Raw genomic sequence first — 24770 nt, 5'->3', positions numbered from 1 at the left:
CTTGTCTTGCTTGCGTTTTATTTCTCTGTTATTTTTATTTTCATTACAATTTATTATTATTATTGTTTTATTCTGTATCAATTATTAAACAGTTCTGGTCTCAACCCATGAGTTTCCTCACTTTTACCCTTCCAATTCTCCCTGCAATTTATTTTGTAACTACTTGTATTGGAAAACTGTTTCATAGGGTTTCAGCAAATCTAAGCTAAAAACATCCCAGAGAATGGATACACGCCCATCTTCCAAGCAATTATGTACAATGCTACCCAAACAAGTGTTCCATGACAGCTTCTATGAGGAAGAGAGCATCAGCTGGCAGGTGATCAGATATTTAAGCAATGGCACTGGTCACCCCAGAAGTGATGCTCTTAAATGAGAGTGTGTGAATGCATACACACACCTTAAAAAAACCAAACAACCCTGTCTATAACATATTCTGGTGAACAATATTAGTCCATATTGTAAATTAAATGTACATTCACACCTCACCCCTGCCAATATTTTAAAAAAACCCAACCCCACCCCCAAAGAAACCAACCAAAGAAAAAACTCCCAACAAATCAAAACCGTTATCACTCTTTATTGTTCTCTTTTTTTAATGTGAATTTATATTGTGAACACATGTGCCGAATCAGAACAGTATCAAATTCATGTTCACCATTCATAAAATCACAGGGCAGTTGAGGCTGGACGTGACCTCAGGAGGTCTCTTGTCCAGCCTCCTGCTCAAAACAGGTACAGCTATGGGGTCAGGAGCTACCAGACTCAGAGCTGTTTTGAAAACCTCCAGAAAAAGAGACTGCACAATCACTTTAGGCAACCTGTTCCAGAATTTTACTGTCCTATCACAGAAACATATTAACTGGGCTTTAAGAACAAGGATATATGTTGAAAAAGAAACTGCCTTGCTGTTCTCTGTGCTTATCCAATTAGAAAATGGTGTGATACTTTGCATAATTTGATTAACAGAATATGGGAAAATCATTTAAGATAACCTGATGTCCTGTATTTTCATGAAGCAAGCCTTTCTTTAGTTTACTCCCTTTTTTGTAACCACAACAAAAAGTGCAGACAACTGGAAGAGGAAATTACTTCCATTATAAACAACAGTGTTAAAATTAAAAACCCTTCCTAATGGATACACAGGCTCATCCCTGCTGTGCTTTCAGCCCATTGCTTTGCATGTTACCTTCTTATGGCACAGCACATATACTATTCCCTTCCCCTTTTTAGCAATTTTATATATTTGAAGACTGTTTACATATTTATTTTCATCTGACTCTACACTAAGTAATGTTAATTCATGCAGTCCTTCCTCAAAGATTATATGTTCCTCAGCACCAATCATTCTCTGTGCTCTCCTTTCAACATCATTCAAGTTAAAACCTTACCAATACAAACAGTACAGGACTATTTAATTAGTGTTGCAGACAATATTTCACTTTAAAACATCTTACTAAGAGTCTTTTATTTGAAACTGCCTGGCTTCATGAACCTGTGTTCAGCTTCTGATCCAAATAATCCTCAGATTTTAATTTCTAACTTGATATTATTTGATTTGATTTTTCGCAGCTCAGATTTGTTCTCTCCTACAGGGAGTTCCTTGCATTTGTTCCTCGGGCATTGGATCCTATTTTTTTTTCAGGCTACATCTCTGATTTGCCAAGAATTATTAATTATATATATGGTTATTAATATTAGTTATTGGTTTTTAGTAATTAATATTAGTGTGATATATATTAGTTATATATACGGTTATTATAAATCTCTTCTGACTTCCTATCATCATAAAATTTAATACTAATACTTTCTATCCCATATTATAAAATCACAGTTCTGACAGTATTAGAATGAGGATGGTTCCACATGATATAGTCTGCCTTCCTAACAATTAAAACTGCTTTCAGAATATACTTTTCCTGCCATGCTATACAAGGGTAGACCAATGTTTTTGTGGCAGCTATAAGAATATCATATAAAACATCATCATTATCTAAGTAACACAAAGAAAGCAGAATACCAAGGAGAATTAGAAGAACTTTACACTGAGAGTCTATTTCCTGTGGAGGGAAAACTTGCAGCGTAACACCTGCACACACAGTTCTGTAGCTTCTCTTACCATTACTGGCCTCTGTAAGAGAGAACCGAGTTCAGCGTGAGAGCAAAAAAAAAACAGGAGGAGGGCTGAATAAGACTTCTGGATTCATCAAGGAGAACCAAATGTGGCAAAGAAACCTTTAAACAGCCAAAAAGAATTGTTCTCAATAGCTTAAAGATGCCTCCTGTATCTTTTATTTACATACAATCACTTTCACCTCAGTTGCCTACACCTCCCTGATGTCCTCAGAGCTTGCTCTGCCAAAGCAGAATGTAGTAGAATAAAAGCCAAAGTCAACTAATTTGATTTGGTGAACTGAGAGGCATAAGGCTGAGCTGGTTTCAAGTATTCATTCCTATGGAACGATATGGTCACCAAAACAAAAATATCAGTTTGTTCATTTTAATGTACTTATGCAGAGAGTTGGAAATGGCAAATACCCCGTGTTTAGGCAGCCGTGCCCCGCTCTAGGTGGTATGCAAAACAGTGTGCAAAAAGTATCTTGTCCCTTGATACGCAAGATGGGGCAGAGTTTTCTGAATTATGAAAAATCAAATTTTAAGTTCCAGGCTTTTTAATCATGTTAGTTACACACAAATCAGAACAAAACTATTTTATTTTGTGACACTATGTTAAAATGCAAAGGCATTGATACATTTTTAATACTAGAGTTCAGTTACTGGAAACAGCATTGCTGTTCTTCAATAATTATTTGAATTAAGGCTAAACTGAGTGACTGGTAAAGCCCACGCTGAAATCTACTTCCCATAATCTTAAAATACACTCTTTCCTCACAAATCACAGTGCAGTGTGTAGCTTCAGATGAGACTGTCCCAAATTATTTTTGGGTGATCACTGGTAAATAAAGATCCTTCCACTTGTATATTTCCTTTTATTTGTAGGACAGTGGAATACATTGTTAATAGTTACACTGGAAATATTTTTAAATGGGATCTTTTCATTAACTTCTGAAGTTACAAGACACGTGCTGACTCAGCTTCAATATAAGAAAAATGTGACTCTCAGTTGTTGGGTCATTTTACCTCTCCCTTAAAATAAGGGAAATGAAGCAAAGAGAGCGGCAGCAACAGCTGGAACCACGTGCCTGTGTCCAAACACAATTTATTCATAAAACTTGAGGAAAGCACAGCACAGCTGCAGAGCAATTATGAAAAAAAATATCCACAAGCCCTTCAAAACTGATGAATAACGATGCCACCAAGGAAATAAGATCTGTTGGTAGAGCTAGAAGCACTCAAGCTTAACAAGTGCTTTTTTTAGAGAATGAATCTTGACATTATAAGTGTTGGTTGCTATGGATGCTAGTTTTTACTTCTGATATTTCTTCCTTCCTGATTACTGGAATACAATTTTAAATCTGCTTAAATTCCATTAATCCACAACATGCTTTCTTTATAAATATGAACACTGGAAAGTGGGCTGACACTTCTAAAGTAGTATGGTAGGTGAGTGAATATACCCATGTCCAAGGCAGCCTAACAAGTATATTGCACTTCTTTAAATTCAAAAGCTGCCAGCTCCTCTCAATTTTCTTCAGACTGAATATTGCCAGAAACACGGTATCTGTTGTCCTTCATCATTATGACATATAAATTAGGTAGAAATGCTCTTCTGCACCTTTTTCAGACAGGTGAAGCACAGAGCAACTATCTATGATCCAAGAAAAGACTCTTAATTCAGGTTGCCTAATCCACATCAGCCAAAACTAGTGAAAAAGCAGTAATCGGGCAGTAACTTGTTAGGAGCTGAAGTTTCAAGCGTAATCTATCACCATTGTTACTTTAACTCCTATTAGGCAAGCTAAGAACAGGCTCTTCCTTCCTCCTGTCCCTCAAGAGAGACTTGCCTTTGATGACCTGGGAAGATCTACCTTCTTGTCTGAAGCCACACAAGATTAGGTTGCATGATCTAGAGAGACCCAGGCTAGCATTCTGTCAGCCAAAACAGCCTTTCACAGGGTAGTTTAGTTCCCATTTTAATGCACAAGCTTTTGAGCTACTTCTGGCCACTGCAGAGCATCTGCAATTAGGGCAAACTGCTTCAAGTTCCATTTCCAATACCCACTGGTGAAGAACAAGGAAAGGCTTCTCCTGGAATTTACACTTGGAAACATTTTATGGCTGTTGGGAGACTAAGAAGGTCCTCTGGGCAACATACCAATCCATTAGGCAAATGGACTGGACTTCCAGTCTGAGGAAGAGGTAAATGCACCTGCATTCAGCCTGGCCACTAGCAGTCAATTCACTTGGAGTCAGATGTGTGCAGGAGACAAAACTCATGCTAACTACCGTGTAGGTACACAGAAATATAACAACAAAAATTAACCTTTTTAAACTAGTAGTCAGTTATGCTGTAGCAAATGTTAAACTTTGCTGTTGGAGTAAATTTATGTTCTTAGGAAAAAAGTGTGTAAAACATTTTGTAGTTGCAGTCAACACAATGGGTTTCTATAAAAATGTATTTGTAATGTATAAAAGCAATAATTAAGTACTATGAATAGCTACAGATCATCTTATGTATTTATACATAGTGAATGTATAAATGAACATTCACTAGTTACCACAGAAATAAGGTAGCAGTAGACACTACTGGAGTCCAGTGGTTATGGTTACATTGGACTTATTACATTTTTTCTTAAAAAAAACAAAGTGGTTCTAAAAGAAGCACTGATGACACCAATGAACATGCACAAAAACCTCCTTGTTCTTAAGCATTTCAGGAATCATTACATAGCAAACAAATACTAATTTTATTCATGAAAAAGTTAAAGACGACCTTCAGAACAAAGCTCTACTCGGTTGGCCATATATCAAATCATTAAACTGAAAAAATAACATGACCAGAATAACTTACTTTTTCACCTTCTTCACCTTTACTCCCCGCAAAGCCACGTTCTCCCTGGAACACAAAACAATAAAATAAAAAACTCAAACATTCTTCAAATAATTGCATTCTTTAAAATAGTTTTATTGCACTGAATTTTTATTAAGGGATTAAAACAAAAGACATAATTTGGATACTGATTGTCTCTCATTTAAAAAGGTGTGAAACCTCTACAAAGTAAAATGACGTGGCTTTCCACAGTTTTGTCAGTTAACAGTAGCCAACTATTTTTCCATTCAGCATAAGGAATCTTCTTGGATTTACAAATTCTGAACTATTCATTGATGTTAATCCTGCTCATTACAGTCCTCCTATTCTTCTGCAGAACCAGTTTTAACACATTTATTCATATTAATACCTCTGTTTTAATTTTTAAATATGATTAGTCAGCTGTGAAGGCCTCCACAACCAAGAGCAATTGAGAAAAATATACAGATAAAATTTACTGAAAGAAAACTAATTTCTTCCACTTTTCAAACCACATTCAATTACCCAAGTATTAGAGAAAAAACAGGAGCAAGTTTTGAAATATTAATTGAAGCTCAGCTTATTTAAGCAGATTGAATTCTTTATTTGATGATCTTTCAATAAAAAGACCTGTTATAATGCTCTTCCAGATCCAGCTTGGTAACTTTTAGCTCAGAAAAAGATCTTAAAGTACAATCTTGCTGTGTTAATGTCTTTGTCAAATAGTCTGCTGCCTGGCTATATTATAACAAGAATAACACCTGTTTTACATCTCTATTAATGTATACCTGTATGCTCTGTGAGACATACAGCAGACGCACAGCCACAATTCTATACTTATAGCACAAAAACTACCTCATAATAAGTCCCAAACATTCTCTTTCTCCCTCAAATCATCTAGGAGGAGATGGTTTGCATGTCTTTGCCAGTCTCTAGAATTCAGTCTCATTGCCTCAGTAGAAAGTACATAAGTACATGATTTTTACAGGTCTGAATATGAATAGACTGGAAAATTTCCAAGTTAAAGCATATGGTATTTTCTAAATTACTTTCAAAAATTAGAATAACCAATGTCTAAATATTCTTTCACCCTTCAGAAAGTGTAATTTCCTTATATAGAAGTCTAAGGTTTAAGTGAGGTTAACCAGTACAGCAGGCTACAACTTGCAAAATTTCTAGTAGCATTTTGTCAAATCTTCCAACTGATACAGCAGCATGTACTACTCATCTGGGAATTAAATTCAAAGTTTTGGAAATGTGCAAGTGTATAGATTATCAAATAGTTCTGGACTTTTCATCAACCACCTACAGTGGCTATTTTTTGTTTGCTTTCTTTTGGTAGGGATGGCTCCTGCAATCAACAGCTTAGGGGTGAATTTTCGAAGTATGCCCAAGACCAGGCATGCAAGATGGGATCTAGTGAAATAACCTTCTACATGTCCTCACCAAAAAATGAGTGGTTAATTACTGAAATTATTTCTGAATGTATGCAACCTGTTCTGCTCATCTAGTTCCCCTTTCTCACAAAAGGTTGGACCAGAAGATCTTTCAAGGTCCCTTCTAACTTAGGTTGTTCTACAATTCTGCTATTCCCATTCGTCTCCAACTGTTGGCCATATAACACAAATAATGCGTATTCACTTTTGACAAATTCCTAGAAGCAATGTGTTTTCTTAATTTAGCTTCCCCATTTGTGAGACTGCATATCCTGCCTTTAGTCAATTCCCTATTCATTATATAAAAATTATTCTTAGATAGAGTCAAAATTTTTCTGGCTGTAGCTTGTGTCCATTGCCTCTTGTCCTTTCACTGTACACCTCTGACAAGAGTCTGGCTTCTCCGCACACTCCCAGTACTAAAAGACTGCATTGAGTCTGTACACCACCCTCCCCCTTCCCAAATCACCTCATCCTAAGGCTGAAAAATCCCAGCTCCCTCAGCCTCCCCTCATACATCATGGGCTCCAAGCCCCTGGCCATCTTGGTGGGCCTCCACTGGGCTCGCCCCAGTAGGCTGCGCCTCTTCTCTCCTGGGAAGCTCCAAACTGGACACCAAACTCCAGATGCAGTCTCGCAAGAGCCAAATAATCACTACTCCTGAGCTGCTGGCCAAGCTCGTGCTAGGACAGCCCAAGATGCAGTTGGCCTTCTCCACCACAGGGGCACTCACCAGGATCCCCATCTCCTTTTCTGTAGAGCTGCTTTTTAACAATCTGGCATCTAGCCTGTACTGTTGTAGGAGGCTATTCCTTCTCAGAGGCAGGACCTCATGTTTGCCTTTGCCTAACATCTTGAGTTCTGCATTAGCCCTTTTCTCCAGCATGTTGAGGTCCCACTGAATATCATCCTTGCCCTACCTTCCAATGCACTGACTACTTGCCCACATTTGATGACATCCATGAACTGGCTGAGAATCCTGTCATCCAGGTTATTAATAAAGACACTAAATAATCTGGCCCCATTATCACTTCATGGGGGATGATGCTAGTTACTAGAGAGCAGTTGCACTGCATAGCATTTATTCCACCTTTTCAACAATCCAACCAATCTTCCACTCACCTTATTACCCAGCCCATCTCTCACAGATTTGACTACAGTGATATGACTGGAAACTATGCCAGAAGCCTGGCTGAGGTCAAGGTATACAACATCCACTGCTTTCCCCTAATCCACACAGACAGTCATCTTATCAGACTAGACAATCAGGTTGGTCAGGCATAATTTGTCCTTGGTGATTCCACACTAGCTGTTCCCAGTCACCTTCTAGATCTTCATGTGTTTAGAAATGCCTTCGATGATTTGCTATATAATTTTTTCAGGGACAGAGGTGAGGCTGACTGGCCTGCAGCTCCCTGGGTCTTTCTTGAATATGAATGTGATATTTGCCTGTTTCCAGTCATCAGAACCATCCCCCCGCCCACTCAACATGATCTTTTTGCTAATGACAGAGGGCAGCTTTGCAGTGACATCAGCCAGCTCCCTCGGCATCCCTGGATGCATACTGTTTGGTATCTTGAAAATGTCCAATTAGCTTAAGTGCTCCTTAACACTCTTCCCCTTCAGTGGGTAAAGGCTCGTTCTCTCACACTCTGCTAGGAGGCTCAAGTACCTTGGAGATCTGAGGGCAAACTTCATTAGTACTCTCAGCCTTTTCCATGTCCCCCACCCCATTAAGCAGTGGGTCAACATTTTCTACAGCCTTGTTTTTGCTACGGATGCACTTAACAAAAGCCCTTCATGCTGCCCTTCAAATCCCTCATTAGTTTCAATTCGAGATTAGTTTTTGGTTCCCTAACTGCATTGCCACATGCTCTGGCAACATTTCTATATTCCTACTGGTTAGCTCACCCTTGCTTCCACTGTTTACTTCCTTTTTGTGTCTGAGCTCAGTCAGGAGCTCCCTCTTCATCCATGCTGGCCTTCTGCCATGCTCACTCAACCTGCTGCACATCCAAATGGACTGTTCTTGGGCTTTTAGGAAGCTTGTCCTTAAACATCAACCAGCTGGGCTCCTTCGGCCTGCAGGACAGTCTTGATCGGTCCTTGGCCTCCTCTTCGCCAGACTCAGCAAACTTAGCTCCCTGAAACTCTCCTCAAAGGTCTTGTTTTCTAGGCCCCTGAATATATGCTAGCTCCCTGATGGACATTCTCTAGTTTCTCCACATCTCTTGAAGAAGTGAGGGTGGAAGACCTCCCCAAACATGACACAGCATACCTGATGCAGCACCACCAAGCAAAGGTGGGGGAAACTCCTTCCCCTGATCTGCCAGCTGCAGTTTTACTAATATAGTCCAATATGCGTTCACTTTATTCCCAACAGGTGAACACTGTTAGCTTATACCCACCTCAGGTGCACCTTCAGGCCCTCTTCAGCAATGCTGCTGCCCAGCCAGTCAGCTCTCTGCCTGTGCCAACGTATGGGGTGATTAACTAATTCCTTCTTTTTCAAAAATACAGTCTAAGTTTGCAGATGTTTTGCACATATTTGAATTTTAAAAAATAATTTCCAATTAGTGAAAATAAGAAACACAGCCAACAGAAAGTGTAGAGGATGAGGTTTAGGCAATTTCCACTTGACAGCATATAAAAATATAACAGTATTAGCCACTGCTAAGTTACTTTAAAGAATTCTCATGTTGCAAAAATAAAAAGGTGAAAGTTGCAAAATAACATATTAATGACTGACTTAAATACTCCTTTCTGTGGCAGAATTCTCATATTAAGCTAGGCAAAACATTTCAGACAAGGTTTTCATGGACAATCACTGATTACCTGTCTGGATACTGCAGCATTGCTGATCCGATTTTCAGTGTTTTAAATACGCCTGCAGTACAAGTCAATGAGATTCTGGCTTTGAAAGTATAAAATGATAGACTGTGGTAAGCATGTTGTGGAACTTGATGCTGGCTACCTCCTCTGCAGAAAATAAGTTCCTTCCTTCCCTTTGTGCTACACTACAGGAATTATCTGCTCTAAAGATACACAATTCAGCCCTTTGCATCAAGGTCATGCTGCAGAATACTATCTTGAAGTTTTAGTATGAACAAAATAATGGGATTTTTGTGTAGTCCCTTAATTTGTGGAAGCAGCAGAACTATTTCCCCTACAATTTTCTAGAAGGAATTAGCTACATCGATGCATGTGACATTAAGATTTCATTCCAAATACTTATGGTTAAACATAGTGGCAATCAACAGAAAACAAAACCTGACTGTGAAAAGAGTCAGGCAACTTTAAACAAATATTACCAGCAAAGACTATAATACAGATGTCTCTTTTTGCAAGTTTGGGCCTTCCTACAATATTCCAACTCAGGAAAGGAGCAAAAGATTGGAAGAGTGGAAAAAGCAGTGCCGTCTCCTTTTGCTGAGGTCATGAGACTCTCAAACTTCAAACTTCTGAACCTGCTATCTTGTGGCTGGGAAGACCTGCACAGTTCTGAGACACAGGCGACTGCTCTTAATGCAAAATAATACTGATAGGCAGGTTTGTGCCACTGCACCTCACATCCTTTCTCTTTTGAAAGAGAAGCTGATAATAAAGTTCCTCTGTCACATTATACAACTCTGAAACTGGATATGTAATTCAAATCCAATTTATGTAGATACTGGACAGCTGGCAAAAAGTATGTTGAGAGTGAAAATACATAAAACAAGACTCCTTTATTCTTTTATTTTAGGTTTGGTTTTGTGCGGTTGGTTTTTTTTTGTTTTGTTTTGTTTTTTTTTTACCTTGGAACCAGTAAGACCAGGCATGCCAGGAGCACCTACTAAGCCAGCTTCCCCCTGAAACAAAATGTACATAGCCATCATTTTACAGACCTAACTCACGACTGAGCTAAATTAAGAAAAACATCTGGACATGCATTGCTTCTCATTTCTTTTCTACAGAACAGCTGAATTGATTTATAGGATTGTTTATGTCAGTTGACTTATATTTGGTTAAAATACATGTTACTTTCAAACTATCAGGCAATTAACAATTATAGATTATCTAATTATGCAGCAGATATAACTGTAGATTGCTTCAGAAAACCGGATGACAAAAAAGATTAGAGAGTTTGGATCACATGAAAATCTTTCTCAAAATTTATTTCAGGCACTAATTCAGAAAAAAATACATCAGAAGACACTTGCATACTACACAAGTACCTAATATCCCAATATGAGTGTCACAGCTTCCACTCTCTCCCTCATACCTATTAGGTGCTTGAGCCCACATGGATCTACACTTAAACCATTAGGTCCCACAGGGAGTCATACTTACAAAGCAGACTGCTGTTTTCTAGGCTCTGCTCAAAGGGGAGTTTCAGATCTTTCTCCCATCTTTAGGGGAGTGCCCAACCTACTTATCAGGAGGAAATGCAAATCTTGATCCTGTCAACCAGGCAGACAAAAACCTGTTTCTTCTACTTCCTAAGTGAATGTTCTGTATATACTGTGAAATTACTGTCTCCTCTACCCCATGTTTTAAAAGAGCGAAATAAGTCAGCTGTACATGTGACTATTAGTCACTCCCTGCCTGCGCCCCCCCCCCCCCCCGAAATTATTTTCTTCTTGCACTGCCCATGAAAATTAAGAATCTGATGATTTGGTTTTTAAATTGTACTTAAGAAACAGGATGCTTAAAAATTATGCTCAGCAACTGAGCATAAGTACAAACAAGCACCATGTTCATCAAAAAATGTTTTAAAAGGTAACTATCCAGGCTGAGTAACATGGTAAACTTCATCTTCAATATCAGAATAAGGACTAGTTGAGCAAAATAAAAAAAAAATAAATTAATAGTTCTGTGTGAAAGCTACAGACAATTAAATTCTGCATTTAACATTAGGCTTTCCAAGGAAGAGGTATAACCTACTAATATTTCATGTAGAATTCAAATATAAAATATTGAAGCCATTTCCTTTTCCATTCCTTCTTAGCAAAGCCTGTTAAGCAATTACAGACCTAGTGAGAACCAGGCTTTGCCAGTGAAAGTTATGAACCACCCTCCATTTACAGATTCATGAAATATACCACCATAAAGTACATTAATTTTGGTCTCAATAAATCTAAAGTTACTCAGCTAAGTTCTGTTACAAGAATTCATCCATGCTCATATGACTTCAAGTGGGAGCTTAGAAGACTTATTAAAGGAATCTAAAATCAAATGCTTTCTCCATTCCATTCATGGGTCTTAATTCCTTGACAGAAGTTTGCCCTAGTAACTCGCACGCCATCCAATTCAGTTTTCTAGCCAAGTCAGAATTCAGAAACAAAAGAAAGTTTTGAAAGTTCACTCATTTGATTCCAAGCCAAGCAGAAGACAAATGCCTCACAGACGCAAAAAAAATAACAGACAGAGACAAAGGAAAAACTCCAATCTCTCTTAACAACAGAAAGAGATAATAAAAGAAAAATCACTCATCAAAATGATACAAGTAATTAAGCAAATAAATACAAAGCACTCATGATATAAGACAATTAAAATGCAGCTTAAAATAGCTTGTTAAAATGGCATTTTTCTGACTCCACTCATGGCATGGTTTCCAATATCTTTCTTCCAGCTCCCCTCTGTAAAAATAGATGCTAGTGTGCTAGGGAAAAATTCTAATCAATCATTAAAAGTAATCCTTAGTCCTTCATTTTCTCCAGATTTACAACGTGAATTCAGAAAACTTCTTCATAGTCTAAGAGTTACCAAATAATATTTCATCTTCTCTGCCATATCGGATCACTGTAAACTAGAACAAAAACCCCACCTTCACTGTTTTTTTTTGTGGAGACAAGCCAGAGATATTTTGCCTTGTACTGTTTAATCAGTGTTTTACAAATTATTATTCCTTCAACACAACAATGCAAAAGTAACCTCCTACATCAATACTGATTCTTATTAAATCTAAAATGATTAATGTTGTGGTTGCTTTAACTATTCTGGAATCATGCAGTGTATTTATAATCAGGGTTCTTAACGTATTTATCATTTATTGTTTTTGTAATTGCACTGCAACACCCTGTAAAATCAGGGATTCAGTTTATACCTGAAGGTTTTCAAGATAGTGTAAGATGCTTGATATGTGTATACTTCACAACTATCTTAGAATGCATTTACATTAATTTGTATACCTTGACTTCCACATTTAGCAATTTTTCTCCCTAAATAAGAATTGGGAGAAACTTGTATCAATCACTTGGAATGCGTTTTGCTATTTAGAACACTTCAGTTATTAACACATTTTATAACGGCAAACATGCTGGAACTTCATGAGATTCTCTTTAAGGCTGGGAAAAAAGAAACGATTGCTGTATTTTAAACATTTTGCAGATATTATTCTGCAAAATTAAAAAATAAAATAAAACAAAAACAAATTTAAAAAACAAGAAGCAGTCAGATTCTTCTCCATCTTCCATATGAAAACCAAACATTTTTCTTTTTATTTTTAAATTTACTGGGGCACTGTGCCAGGAGCCTGATTTACAGAACAGACTCAGTACTCCAGGGTTACTACCAAGGAAACTCATCTTAATAGAAGTAAAGTCAGCGCGGTCAAACACTACTTACTGTTTTGATAATTTATGGATATGTGCTTTCCATTACCCTAAGTACGCCAGACCCTTGGAATAATCTAATAGCCCGGTGTTTTAAAATGAGGACAACTATTTTTAGCATTACAGAAATGGAGCGGAATGTTCAACAACGTACTGTCAGAGGGCTCGGCAGCATCCTCCCTGTGGAGCTTCTACTGAGCCAGTCCACAGCCACCAGTGAGGGCAGAACCTCTCCGTGAACAAATAAAAATCCCACACCAATTATACCCCATTATATGACACCTTCCTTAGCCTACTGGAATATTTTCTTGTTTCTTTAAACAGGCTTTTGTGAATGGTTAGGATCACCCGATTGAATATTAATTACATAAAAATGCATTCAGCTGATATTTACTAAGCCTCACCTCATGAATCTCCTGGATTAGTCATGTCAGGAAGTTTCTGCTAAATATTATGACACTTTGGTTTCACTGCATTTATTAAACCTTTTTGTTCCCACTCAGTTACTGCTGAACTACCAATACTCAGCACTTGCTGGGCCTTGAAGGCCCAAGTCAGCCCCACCCTTGATGCAAACTTGACCCATGTAAGCAAGCGTAAGTTCCTTCATTAAAAAAACCTATTTAAGAAAGGGCTTGGGATGGGTAAACAATTTGTTTCCTTTGCTTTGTCCTGCTTCCACAGCAGCCCCAGTGGAGCAGGTAAACAATGGTTCGCTCAAGGGGGTGAGGGCTGGTCAGAGGACTCGTGTCCTAGTGGCCGGGGCTTCTGTTGCTTTTTTATGTAGCTGCTCAGGAGAATGGCAAATGAGAACAGCCTTACTGGAATGACATAAGCTGAGCTCAGAAGGCATCCATTTTTCCTTATTCCTACCCCTTCCTGATACCCACCTTTGGGACAAGTCTGACATCTGTTCAGGCACCTAAAAGTTAATACACTCCAGATTGGGTGACACTTGAAAACTTAGGTTTCAGTACTCTGCATGCTAACTGATGAATCAGCAGCCAGAGGCAGCTCAGAGCTTCAGAGAACATGGTCACAGGACTCCTTACTCCAGACTGCACTCTCTTTAGTTGGCATTGTTTCCTTTTTCGCTATTAGCATGTCTTAAAAAGCATGCAACTCCCACAATTTCTATATTCAAATAAAGGACATATTTTACAAATAAATAGCGTAAGTTAAAAGTTTGTTTCTATATTTTGCTCCAACAAGTTATTTTCATTCATCATAAGTCAGAGAAGTTGTTCTGAAAACCTGAGAAAAAAGGATCACTCCATTTATTTTCATGCATAACTACAGGCCTGCATATTGTCTTTTTGATTTTTCTTTAGAAAACTGATAACAAACTGACTGAAGCCTTTGTGGTAGATGTCAAGGAGCAGTTTTTACACCATCAACAAAAATATCAGCAGAAGCAGAGCCTCTGCTGTCAGTAGGTGTTCTTTCTGCTTTTGGCAAATCCAAGTGGTATTCACTGCTATCACACGTCCTTGAAGTGACAACTATCGCCTTCTTGACCTTCTTCATCAAGAAGTTACTCCTCAGCTCAGAAGACACTTCCAGTCACCACTCTTAAATGCCAACTTACAAACAGAACAGAGCTGGACCGCAAGAAACTAAACACCAATTAGAAGGGAAAAATGAAGGCAAAATATACTATCAGCACATAACCAGGACCTTGGGTAGTTTGCCTTTAGTTCCCACGTGTGCTGTGTGTAACCTACAACACCTCCTCCCCTCCTACAGTATTTTTTAAGAGGAAACACCTTAGCATCTGTGAGGCCCTCAGGGGCTGTAATGATGAAGCTTTACAAGCAGGGGTAAAGTTCTAGGCAGTGTGGAAGATCAGTGGAACACGATAGCCTCTCCTCATTTTGGCCTACTGTGTCCTGAAGGGATTTTACAATTTTTTGTTTCTCTACTTTTCAGACTGCATCAAATGACCCAACTAACACCTTTTATTAATGGCCTACCATCTAGTTACATTCCTTAGTAAGACATGTAAAGAAACACACTATACTTTACTACTGATAGAAGTGGGTAATGTTAAAAAAATTTTTTTTACGTTGCTATTTAAAAATGCAGTGAAGACATGAATTGAACACGGGCTTGAAAACAATCCAGTTCAGTTGACCTACAACACCATATAGAGAGCAAAAAGAAAATGCAAACGAAAACCATGAGAAAATTTCATGAAGAGTACTGATAATAAGCAAAGAGGCTTCTGGCTGCAAAAAGTTCTGATAGATTCATAACCTCTTATGGATGAAGAGTTTAGAAAATTAAGTCTAGCCAGTTGGGTACTTCTGTCATCTGAAGCAAAACAGTAGAACAAATTTTGAAGTGATCGTATACTCATGGACAACTGATAGATTTTTGTAACTATGTTTTTTCTCTTACAGTAGATATGTTAAAAGAAAAATCGCTTGACTTATACACCACATATTGATTTACTGTTAGCCCAGCCATAACATGGCATTAAAGCAAATCTGAACCCTATTAAAGTTTCAACAGAACTGGAAATTCATCTAATTGGCCTTACTAAAATAATATTTGAAATGTAATAATATTAAGTATCAGTTAAAAAGCATTCTCTGATATTAATGAATTGCTGAAGTTTTTTCAAAATAATAAAATATATTACAACTATTACACTCACCATAAAAACTGGAGACCCAAGTTTATAGTAGGAAGGTAAACAGCATAGGTCTTCCTCTTAGATCTCAGAGGCCATTCTTTACTGCAGAAATTATTATTACTATTTTCATCATCACCCACTTCCATAATCTGAAGATTATGGTACAAATGCCTGTTTACACTAACGAAGATCTGTCCCACAGACCATTAACACTTATTAAGTCTCATGTCTAAGCATACAGATATGAAATGCACAAAAAGCAGTAGCAAAACTAAGGACTTAAGGTGAATTAAAAATAGACAGTATATAGACTAGAATTTCTAATCTAGGAACTAACTCAGATCACTACTTGTTCTGAAATACCATATTGCTGGTGTGCTTGTGTAGCCGCAAACCTCCTATCAACTACTGACAAATAAAGCAGTTAAAGATACAGTTTCCATGTCTCCATTTACACATGGAGGTTTAAGACTTTCCCAAGAAATACATCCCTTCACTTCAAAAACAATGCTGTTTGACATTTGATGTATCTTGAAGAGGTACTAATACTTGGATGAAAAGGATATACCAACCACATATCTAGGACTCCAACAGACATTTCCCAGCTGTGAATCCAGGACCAGCCAATCTAGTGTCAGCACAGGAGCCTTGGGAACTGTTCCCTAAAGGTAAGTCTCTAGGTGTACCCCATTACTATCAATTCTGAGCAACTTTGTAGGGAACAGTGGCACCTCGGCCTAGCAGAGTTGTAACTGTTCCTTTCCATCCCTTTTCTTAACCTCTTTGAGGCTTATTAGCCTACTCCATATCCTATGTCTGGGATGCCTGACAGAAAGACGCTAGTCCGCTATCCGAGGGACACAGGCTCTCTGCGTGAGTTTTTAATCATCCTTTCACTAAAACTCAATGTTTATTTAGAGAATCAACATTACTCTGACAGCCATTTCTCTGTCTGCATTCCTTTCTCATTCTTCCGACGTTCAGCAGTACTGCCAGTACACTATATTCTACAGCATGGTATTTCTTCTGAATATTTCACAACACTGGCATTACAACCCTGTTACTGTGAAGAGCTATGCATTTTTGTTAACAGTTCCTGAAGTCTCACCTTCTTCTCTCACCTATCATAGATTTAATACCGCAAAAGAAAAATGCTCAAAGTATGAAGAAATTGCAGGGGGCGGTGGAAGACAATCTGGACATAGTCATTATTACATTACACACCCTACTGAATAAGGCTCTGAGAGTTCACATTAATCAAAAGTTATTTGTAAGAGCATCCTGATACTCTACTGTTTCCACTGCTGGTTTTGCCAGCAGAGTTGCTATCACAGCAGTGACTAACAAATGCAACAAAGATCTTTGTTTCTTCTACTCTCAATTATTAAAACAAAACAAATTTCCCAAAGTGTAATTAAATAAACAGACCATTATTGAGACAATCTCTCTCTAGTTATGCAGACTGCAGTTATGTTGCTTACAACAACATCAATAAGGAATAGCATTGTACACTATTTATTCTCATCTGTTAAGTAGTTTCCCAGCCTCGCTCTTCCCTCACAGCCTTGGGTGCATCTCTATCAACACTGTATGCTCCTCTGGGCAGGGAATTTCCTTTTGTCCAGGCTTCTGCTACACTGTACAAGAAAGTCCCAAGACCTTGTCATGTTAAGGGAAGACACATGAACACAACATGTAACAGCTCTACCCCAGCAGGCTGGCATTCTCCTTCCATGTTACATTTTTATAGAATTTTAATTCTAACAAATGGACAGCTAAATAAACATTTATTGATATTTTGTTGTCAATAGCTAGAAGTAAAAAGTTGTACATCTTACACACATAAAGGTAACAGGTTACAGCTACTAAATAAACTTCACTATGGATTAATTTCTCCCATGTAGTGCCTTTCTTATTACAAACTAAAATGATGTTATCTTCATTTGTAAGGGAAAATCAGGACTGCCACACACAACAAAACAGGAGCATAGTGAAAGGGGTGTTAATTCTGATTAAAAAGCATCAGCTGACTAGTTTCTCAGTATCTGTAAAAAAAAAAAAACAACAAACCAAAAACAAACCAAAAAACCAACCCAAACTAAAAAACAACCTGGCTTGTGTGAGGTACTTGTTAAATACAAATCAAACACCTGTCAACCAGCTGGGCTGCGTGTGTCACTGCTGAGCCATCTGCAGAAACACACCCCACACCAGTTGCTTTACTTAGCATGGCCTGGGAACAAGAATCCATTAGACAGAAAGTCAACAGTGGAATTAGCAGCACTTTTTCTTTTAGTGCCCTTCCACTTACTTGTTTAAGTTCTTGTGTTTCTATTTTTGGGAGCCTCATGCCAGCGCAACAGTGCTGACTGCTGATTAGACAACACTTGGCCCAGCCTCAGCGTGTCATGTTGATTTAATCGATTCAGACTTGAAACATGCAGTATGAATCTTAGGTGTTGATAAATACTGGCTAGCAGTGGGAATTAAAAAAAAAAATTCATGTTTTTTCAATACCTATGAATAATTTCACTGTATGATTAATAAGCAGTTTTTTTGTCCAACAACTCGGTACGAGTGAAAAAAAAAAAAGCCATTTACATGGAATTTGGAATATAAAACTTATAATTTCTAATTTTTTGGGGGGCAGAAGTATATTCATTGACACTAAAAATTAATATCTTAGCTGGATTTATTTAAATAATTATATGACTTGTACAATTCACTCACCAAAAAAAAGGGCAGAAAAGAGTTAACAGTTAATAGGTCACAAGTCACAGCAGCCAACTGCGTTATCTTTACCCTCTGTACAATTTGTACTATGTATACATTTTCAATTACATGAGGCTAACAATTCTTTTTTTTATTTCCTGCACTACTAGTAATAGAATTTATTATCCATGGAGAAAATACTGTGGGAGAAAATACTGTGGGAGAAAATACTGCTGCATATAAAATAAGTAAATTGCAGTAACATAAGTTATTAATTTTTAAATTATCCTAATATAGATCAGTGATTCATCAGGTCTGAAGTCTAGGATTTGGTGAAATTCAGTATCTAACTCCTCAAAAGAAAACAAGCAAAACTAAGGAAAACATGTCAGACAAGCAGACATGCTGCAGTACAGTGAGAAAGTTCCTTCCTCTCTGATTAGTCCATCCCCTGCAACACACTGCTGCCAACTTTTACAACATTAAGTCTTGCAATAACAGGTATTTTTCTTAAAGCTTTACTTTCTGACGAGATATGAAAAGCTCAGAATATTAGTTTAAAAACCTACAGTCTCTAGTCTTTGCAAATAGAGGAGAAAAGAAAAAAAAAATCTATGTGCCACAGAAACCCCACAGAAAGAACCCAATAAATATAATTTAAGAACAATTGAAGAAAAATGCTCAAGCCTCCCCCCACCCTTTCAAAGTCTGTAAGGTCCTGACTGAGGCTTTGGAAACACAGTTAAGAATCCCAGAGCCAGGCAGGCTCACAGCTAGAGTATTCATGAATCTCTGATTAAGGAACAAAGAGCTGCATTTAACGACTGCATTATTTAACAACCGCATTATTTTTTACTTCCACGTTACATAACACGCTAACAAAAGCCTGTCCTGCATGGCAGCGTGCCACCCTCAGTTTTGCTCCCAGCAGTCCAGACCCCTATAAAATGGACGGTGACCTCTGGTTTCTTTGGCCACACCTCACATCACAATAGCGGCCACTGCACGCCAGGCCCCCGTGACTGGCCACGGTCTGCCGGTTATTACAGTTTCCCTGCAAATACCAGAGGGTATACCCTTCCACCCCCACTCTTCTATCACCAGTGTCACTCGCCTGAAGGAGCCCATGGCTTTGATGCTGAGCAATACAAGCATTAGTGTCTGGCTCCCAAAACACATTTGCACTTTTGTTCCACTGAGACGTACTAATCTGATTTTGAGGGAAACCACAAGAGGACAGAAGACAATGCCACAACTTTCCTCAAATGGGTTAGTTGATAGACTGAAGCACAATTCTTTTTTTTCCTCAGAAAACAATGATTCTTCAATTAAAAATGAAGTCCCGGCTCACCTACAGTGCACAACCTACAGTGGTCACTAGCACCATTCCCTCCAGAATGGAAATAACACCCAAGCAGTGTCGCTGCACGGAAGGTAATTTGATTCCACAGGGCTTTCTACCGAGAACTGAACTGCTGTCGTTTAGCTTTAGGAATTGAAAAACCAGGGAGCTCAACAGTTCCTGGAGTTGTGAACTGCAAAAATCGCCTAATAAGGCAAAATAAGTCAGCACAGCAGACAGCTCTCTGGAATCAAATTTATGATCAAAGGCTATTCAAAACACTTCCTTGTAATGTGAAGAAGAGAGCGAGAGCAAGCAAGCAAGAACTATACATGCTGAAGCAATGAAACAAGTCTTGAAAAACATAATGGTCTAAAGTGTGTTTGCCCAGTAAGATTTTTAGAAAGCATATTCATGCATCAGAAACCTACAGAGGGCTGCCATTTTCACATTCATCCATCTTGTAAAATCAGATGTGTGCTAATTATACACAAAGATATCACTGAAAACACAAAAAGAATACAAGAAACCTGTACCAAATTTGTTGCTGTGATAGAGGCCTCATTTCCAATGGCCAGCAATTCCCAAAATTGAGGCTTCAACACAGTGGTAATACAGTTTCTAACTGTAAAACCACTGCCCTTCTTTTTTGAGGCTGATCTATTTACTTCCTTAGCCAAAGGTAAAACCTAGCTTTAAAAAATTTGCACGGTATTTCCTATTAAAATGTTGGTTTGGCTTTACGTTCTTACAGCTCACAATTCTCCTACTTTGAAAGCTTTCTGATGTCAAATACTTTTTCCTATATTAGTGATTATACTTTTTATCTCTGTTGGAGTCTCCAGAATAAAGCAGTAGAATTTTTCAAAAGCTGCATAACTTGCACAGTTTATGTCCACACCTGATCTAAAAATATTGAAATATAACTGCTTAGCAATGACAGGAGCTCAGAAATTGGATGGCACTGAATGAGAGACAGACAAATTGAGTAAGATGGCTGTAAGCAGTACCTATCCAGTGCTCCACATGCATTTTTGGAAGCTTTCTCAGAGATGCTGATGAGCTACTTCGGAAATATCCTGACCCCTGTCAAGGATCTGTACAGCACATGAAATGTGGAAGGCACTGTGTCCAGAGATCTTTCGAGACAGCTGCAAGGAAAAGACTGCATTACTTTAAGCTCAACACCAATGTCTCCTCAGATTTGTATATTTGCATGAGTGATTGATGCTTCAGGAGCACATGCTGAACTCACATAATAGGCCATATAACCATGCTCTTCTGCAAAGTCAAATATCCCTTGGAAAATTCTAGACAGGGTTTCTGCAGTCTAGCTGGAGCAATGGGGAAAGCAGGTTAAGGGTCACAAGGGTCTTCATGATGACACAATTTGATCTGAATTTACATTTAACAAGTTTCTGATTGTGGATTTTATGATATAGCTGGCCCTGAAGACCTGACCCTGGAGTAACTCAGTACGGAGATGGGTATTAAAAGCATCTCAAAGTAATCTGAAGTCACATGCTATACTAGTACATCATTTGTAATTTTCTTACAAAAGTATAAGTTAGTGTATATATATTTAAATCATGTTGGAAAACAACGCACTGGACATTTCTAAACCATGTTTTATATTGAGCTTCTGAATTCAATATCTTCTTAATAAAAATAATCTTATAATACAGCAGTATTCAAACTCATTTTTTCAGATACCACCAAGGGAAAGGGCAGCGCTTTCCACGAGGCAATGCAAAGTGGGCTGTTCAGGAAGTGTTAACATGCCATTTTGATGCAGCACACATACCACAGATGGTATCTATATATCATGTTTTAGGAACTCTTTTACTAATCATTTCCTTACCTGTACCAAATATAAGGAGAACGCTATTACAAAAGGGTAATCAAATTTAACAAGAGTAAAATAATCAATGTTAGGTTTCAGAGTCAGTTAAAACTGAAGACAGCACACAGTGTACTTTAGAAAACTGAAGTTACAGATAACCATCTCATATATCTAAATGAGAAAAACACCACCACAAACAGCATTATATATTCTAGTCCCGTTATCTTCTAGCTCACAAAATATGTGAGTTCATGTACATTTTGTTGAGCCACCATCACAAATACACACAAATGAACAAAAGAAGGAACAATCCTTTTAGTTACCTACTGCACAGTTTCATGTAAACCCAGTCTCATCTTCATGACTCTTGATGTACAAATAGCACTCGTACAGTTTGTAAAGCTCTTGAAATGTACACTCAGTTTTTTTCCCTCTAGTCTGACTTTGAATATAAATTTAAGTTGTGTAGTGATAAACACTTTTTATTCACATAAGCATTTCTTTCTCCTTTCAGTCTGTCTAAATGTTTATTTTACAAATACACTGTGGGAGTACCCACACAGTGCAGTAGCAAATGCATAGCATATTGAAAATTTCAGTACTACTTCTGGCTTACTGTGCAAAACAACTATTTTGAAAAGCTTACTCAATATATTTAACATTTTAGGATGTCTGTTCATAAACTAGATTGCAAAGAATTAGTGCAAAAAGATACAACAGTAAAGCCAAGCCATTTGAAAGTCAAGTATTAAAGTGAATTGTGTCACAAGTGTTTCACAAAACATAGTTTAAGAATCATCATCTCTATCACTATGAAATGTATACCATGAACCATAAGAAAGCAATTACTGTGAAGCTTTGGATAAAGGGGAACAGGCAAAACCAGCTTAGTTTGGTAAATCTTCTGAATTTTCTGAATTACATTTCTGGCTACGTCAGTTTTATTTTTTGGAAGGTAGTGATCAAAAAAGAAGAAAAAATATTTTCGTAACAGAAGAAACAGACAAATACGGAATGGCCAAGAACAAAGACAATTACCTTCAGCAGCTTGAGTCCTTTGAGCATTGCTGCCATCAACACATTCTCAAAAGGTTACCAGGTTTTTGGTTAGCCGCACTCGTAACACACATAAGCCATAACTCCCCAAGAGGCTTGGTACTTTGTATCAAAGTACATGCCATGGTGGCAACCTGTCTCTCAGAACCGGGAACACTTTTCAAGTACACAGAGACCATCCACTCCCTAAAACGTGATATGCCAAGACAGTTGAGAGGTTTATCTTGATTGCCAAGGCATCACAGATGAGGAAAAAAAAACCAAAACTAACAAAGCAAAACCCAAACAGGACTACATCACCTACACAAAACCTTTTCATTTGCAGCTTCATCGTCATGGCGTTATAGACACAGAAGCAAAGAGAAGGCAAGGACTTGAGTTATCTGGCTCAGTGACACAAGCACTGCAGGAAACAGAAAAATCTCAACTACACAGAGACAAATCAAACCCAGCTTGTCCAAGTTTACAAAAAGCTCAGGAAAGTAAAGGACAAAATGAACTCCCTCTAAATGAGAGCAAATAGGTCTTGTGGCTTTTAAATTTTTTTTTTCTCCTCAGAAAAGATCTAAGGACATTTTTTAAGGCTGGAATTCTTGACCTTCTAGTTGTGGTTCAAAATATACGCCTCCTTAAGTTTTCAGACTATTTGTAAGGCCTAGAAGTATACTACAAAAGGAGGATCCAACACACAACAGCTTAGTGCAAAGTCTGATTGTTTCCTGGGCTGCAAGAGCAGAGAGAACAACTCTGTTCCCTCCTGATACAAAATGCATAGCAGTGAAGTTGACTGTCCTTATCTGTATCAATCCCCCAGTAGGAAAGGACTTACACAAATGCAACTGGTATGGAAGTAATAAGGCACTATGACTTCACTAAAGAAGCCTGTGGGCCTCACCAACAGAAGAGTCCTCTCACCATTTCAGTATGACAGGAACATGGAAATTAATACAAACTTTTTTAACAGGAATACTTTCTAGCAGTGTATCAACCTTGCTCAGATTACACCAGCGGTGTGACCCTGCACACAGCAATAGTGTCTGAAGACCATTCTTAGTGGCAGAGCAATCAGTTCTTCTTGTCACAATGAGGTTAGTCTAAGTGCTGGATCAGGGTTGCTCAACTTGTGGATCCTGATTTGCAGCAGATAGGCGACTGCCATCCCGCATCTTAGAGCACTGCAGTCAAAGCTTTGCTTCAGGGACAGATTTAATTTCTCAGGCCATACGGCCAGCCCTCTGTCTGCAATCCAGTTACACTAAATGGCTTCAGAAGTGTATCCAGAGATAAATTCACCTGTTAATAGCTAAAGAGTAAGCAGGCTAACACAGTACTTCCCTTGAAATGTTTCCTCTATCCTCACACACTTTGCTGAACCCTTCCAGAAGGCCAAGACATAAGGTTTCACATGCACAGAGACTCTGATTTACCACAACATTCCAGTTCTTCTTGTATCATGATTTGACAAATACCTTGAAGAAATATCCCCAGAAGGTGCTACAAATCAGTCCTGATTGCATGAAGGGGGTCACGGCAATGTATTCCATATCTTCTGGTAGCCTACAAATGAAGCCCGTTTCCTTCCAAGGGAGGACAACTGCCCTCTTATTGTGTTAGAGCTATAAACTAATACCACAAAACTCTCTCCTCTGATACTCTCAAGAATTTCTTCTGTTGCCCTAAGTAGGATCTACTATTTTAAAAATATCTCTTAAGATGGCTCCCTGGAAAAGGACAGGAATGAAGGAACTAGGTAGTTAGACATCAAATACAGAGTCATATATGTGATGGTATCCACAGTCTACTATGTTGTGACTTTGGGGGTCTGAGGTAGGGCTCCACAGGGACTGCATTTGATTCCTGAATCTCTGGATTGGTCAATCAGCACTGTCATACTGAATGCTTTTGCCCTGAAGGCAGATGAGGTGACAGGCATGTTGTGGTGTATTGCCAGTCAGTGGAAACCTCATTTTTCACTTTGGCAGCTTACAAGAACTGCAGTAGCAAAATCAGCAAAACTGCAGAACCATGGCCTGAACACTCACCTGTTTTCTTTTGTGTGTTAAGGCTATTCTTATGTCACCCTAGAGTCATCAAGACTTACTTAAACTTTATTCTCTTTAGTAGCCCACAGCAGGTCTAACCTCTCAAAAAGCAGGAACCTCCTAGAAGTCTACACCACTT

At 38.3% G+C, this 24770-nt stretch overlaps 1 protein-coding gene across 4 annotated transcripts in view; it reads right to left on the bottom strand.

Moving 5' to 3' along the window:
• The window catches only part of COL19A1 (collagen type XIX alpha 1 chain), a 209722-nt gene that overhangs the window by 129554 nt on the left and 55398 nt on the right, over positions 1 to 24770 (bottom strand). For 3 of the 4 annotated variants that reach the window (XM_075087050.1, XM_075087053.1, XM_075087051.1), the window contains exons 11-12: positions 10200 to 10253; positions 4973 to 5017 (exon numbers count right to left, since the gene is read on the bottom strand). In XM_075087050.1, the coding sequence (XP_074943151.1) occupies positions 4973 to 5017; positions 10200 to 10253 (99 nt within the window). The remainder of the gene's footprint in view (positions 1 to 4972; positions 5018 to 10199; positions 10254 to 24770) is intronic. The other variant, XM_075087052.1, reaches the window with a different exon arrangement.

Source organism: Phalacrocorax aristotelis, chromosome 3 (assembly GCF_949628215.1).
Source record: "Phalacrocorax aristotelis chromosome 3, bGulAri2.1, whole genome shotgun sequence".
NCBI lineage: Eukaryota > Metazoa > Chordata > Aves > Suliformes > Phalacrocoracidae > Phalacrocorax > Phalacrocorax aristotelis.
Note: the sequence above shows the minus strand (reverse complement) of the source record. Positions and strands in the feature narration are given on the sequence as shown.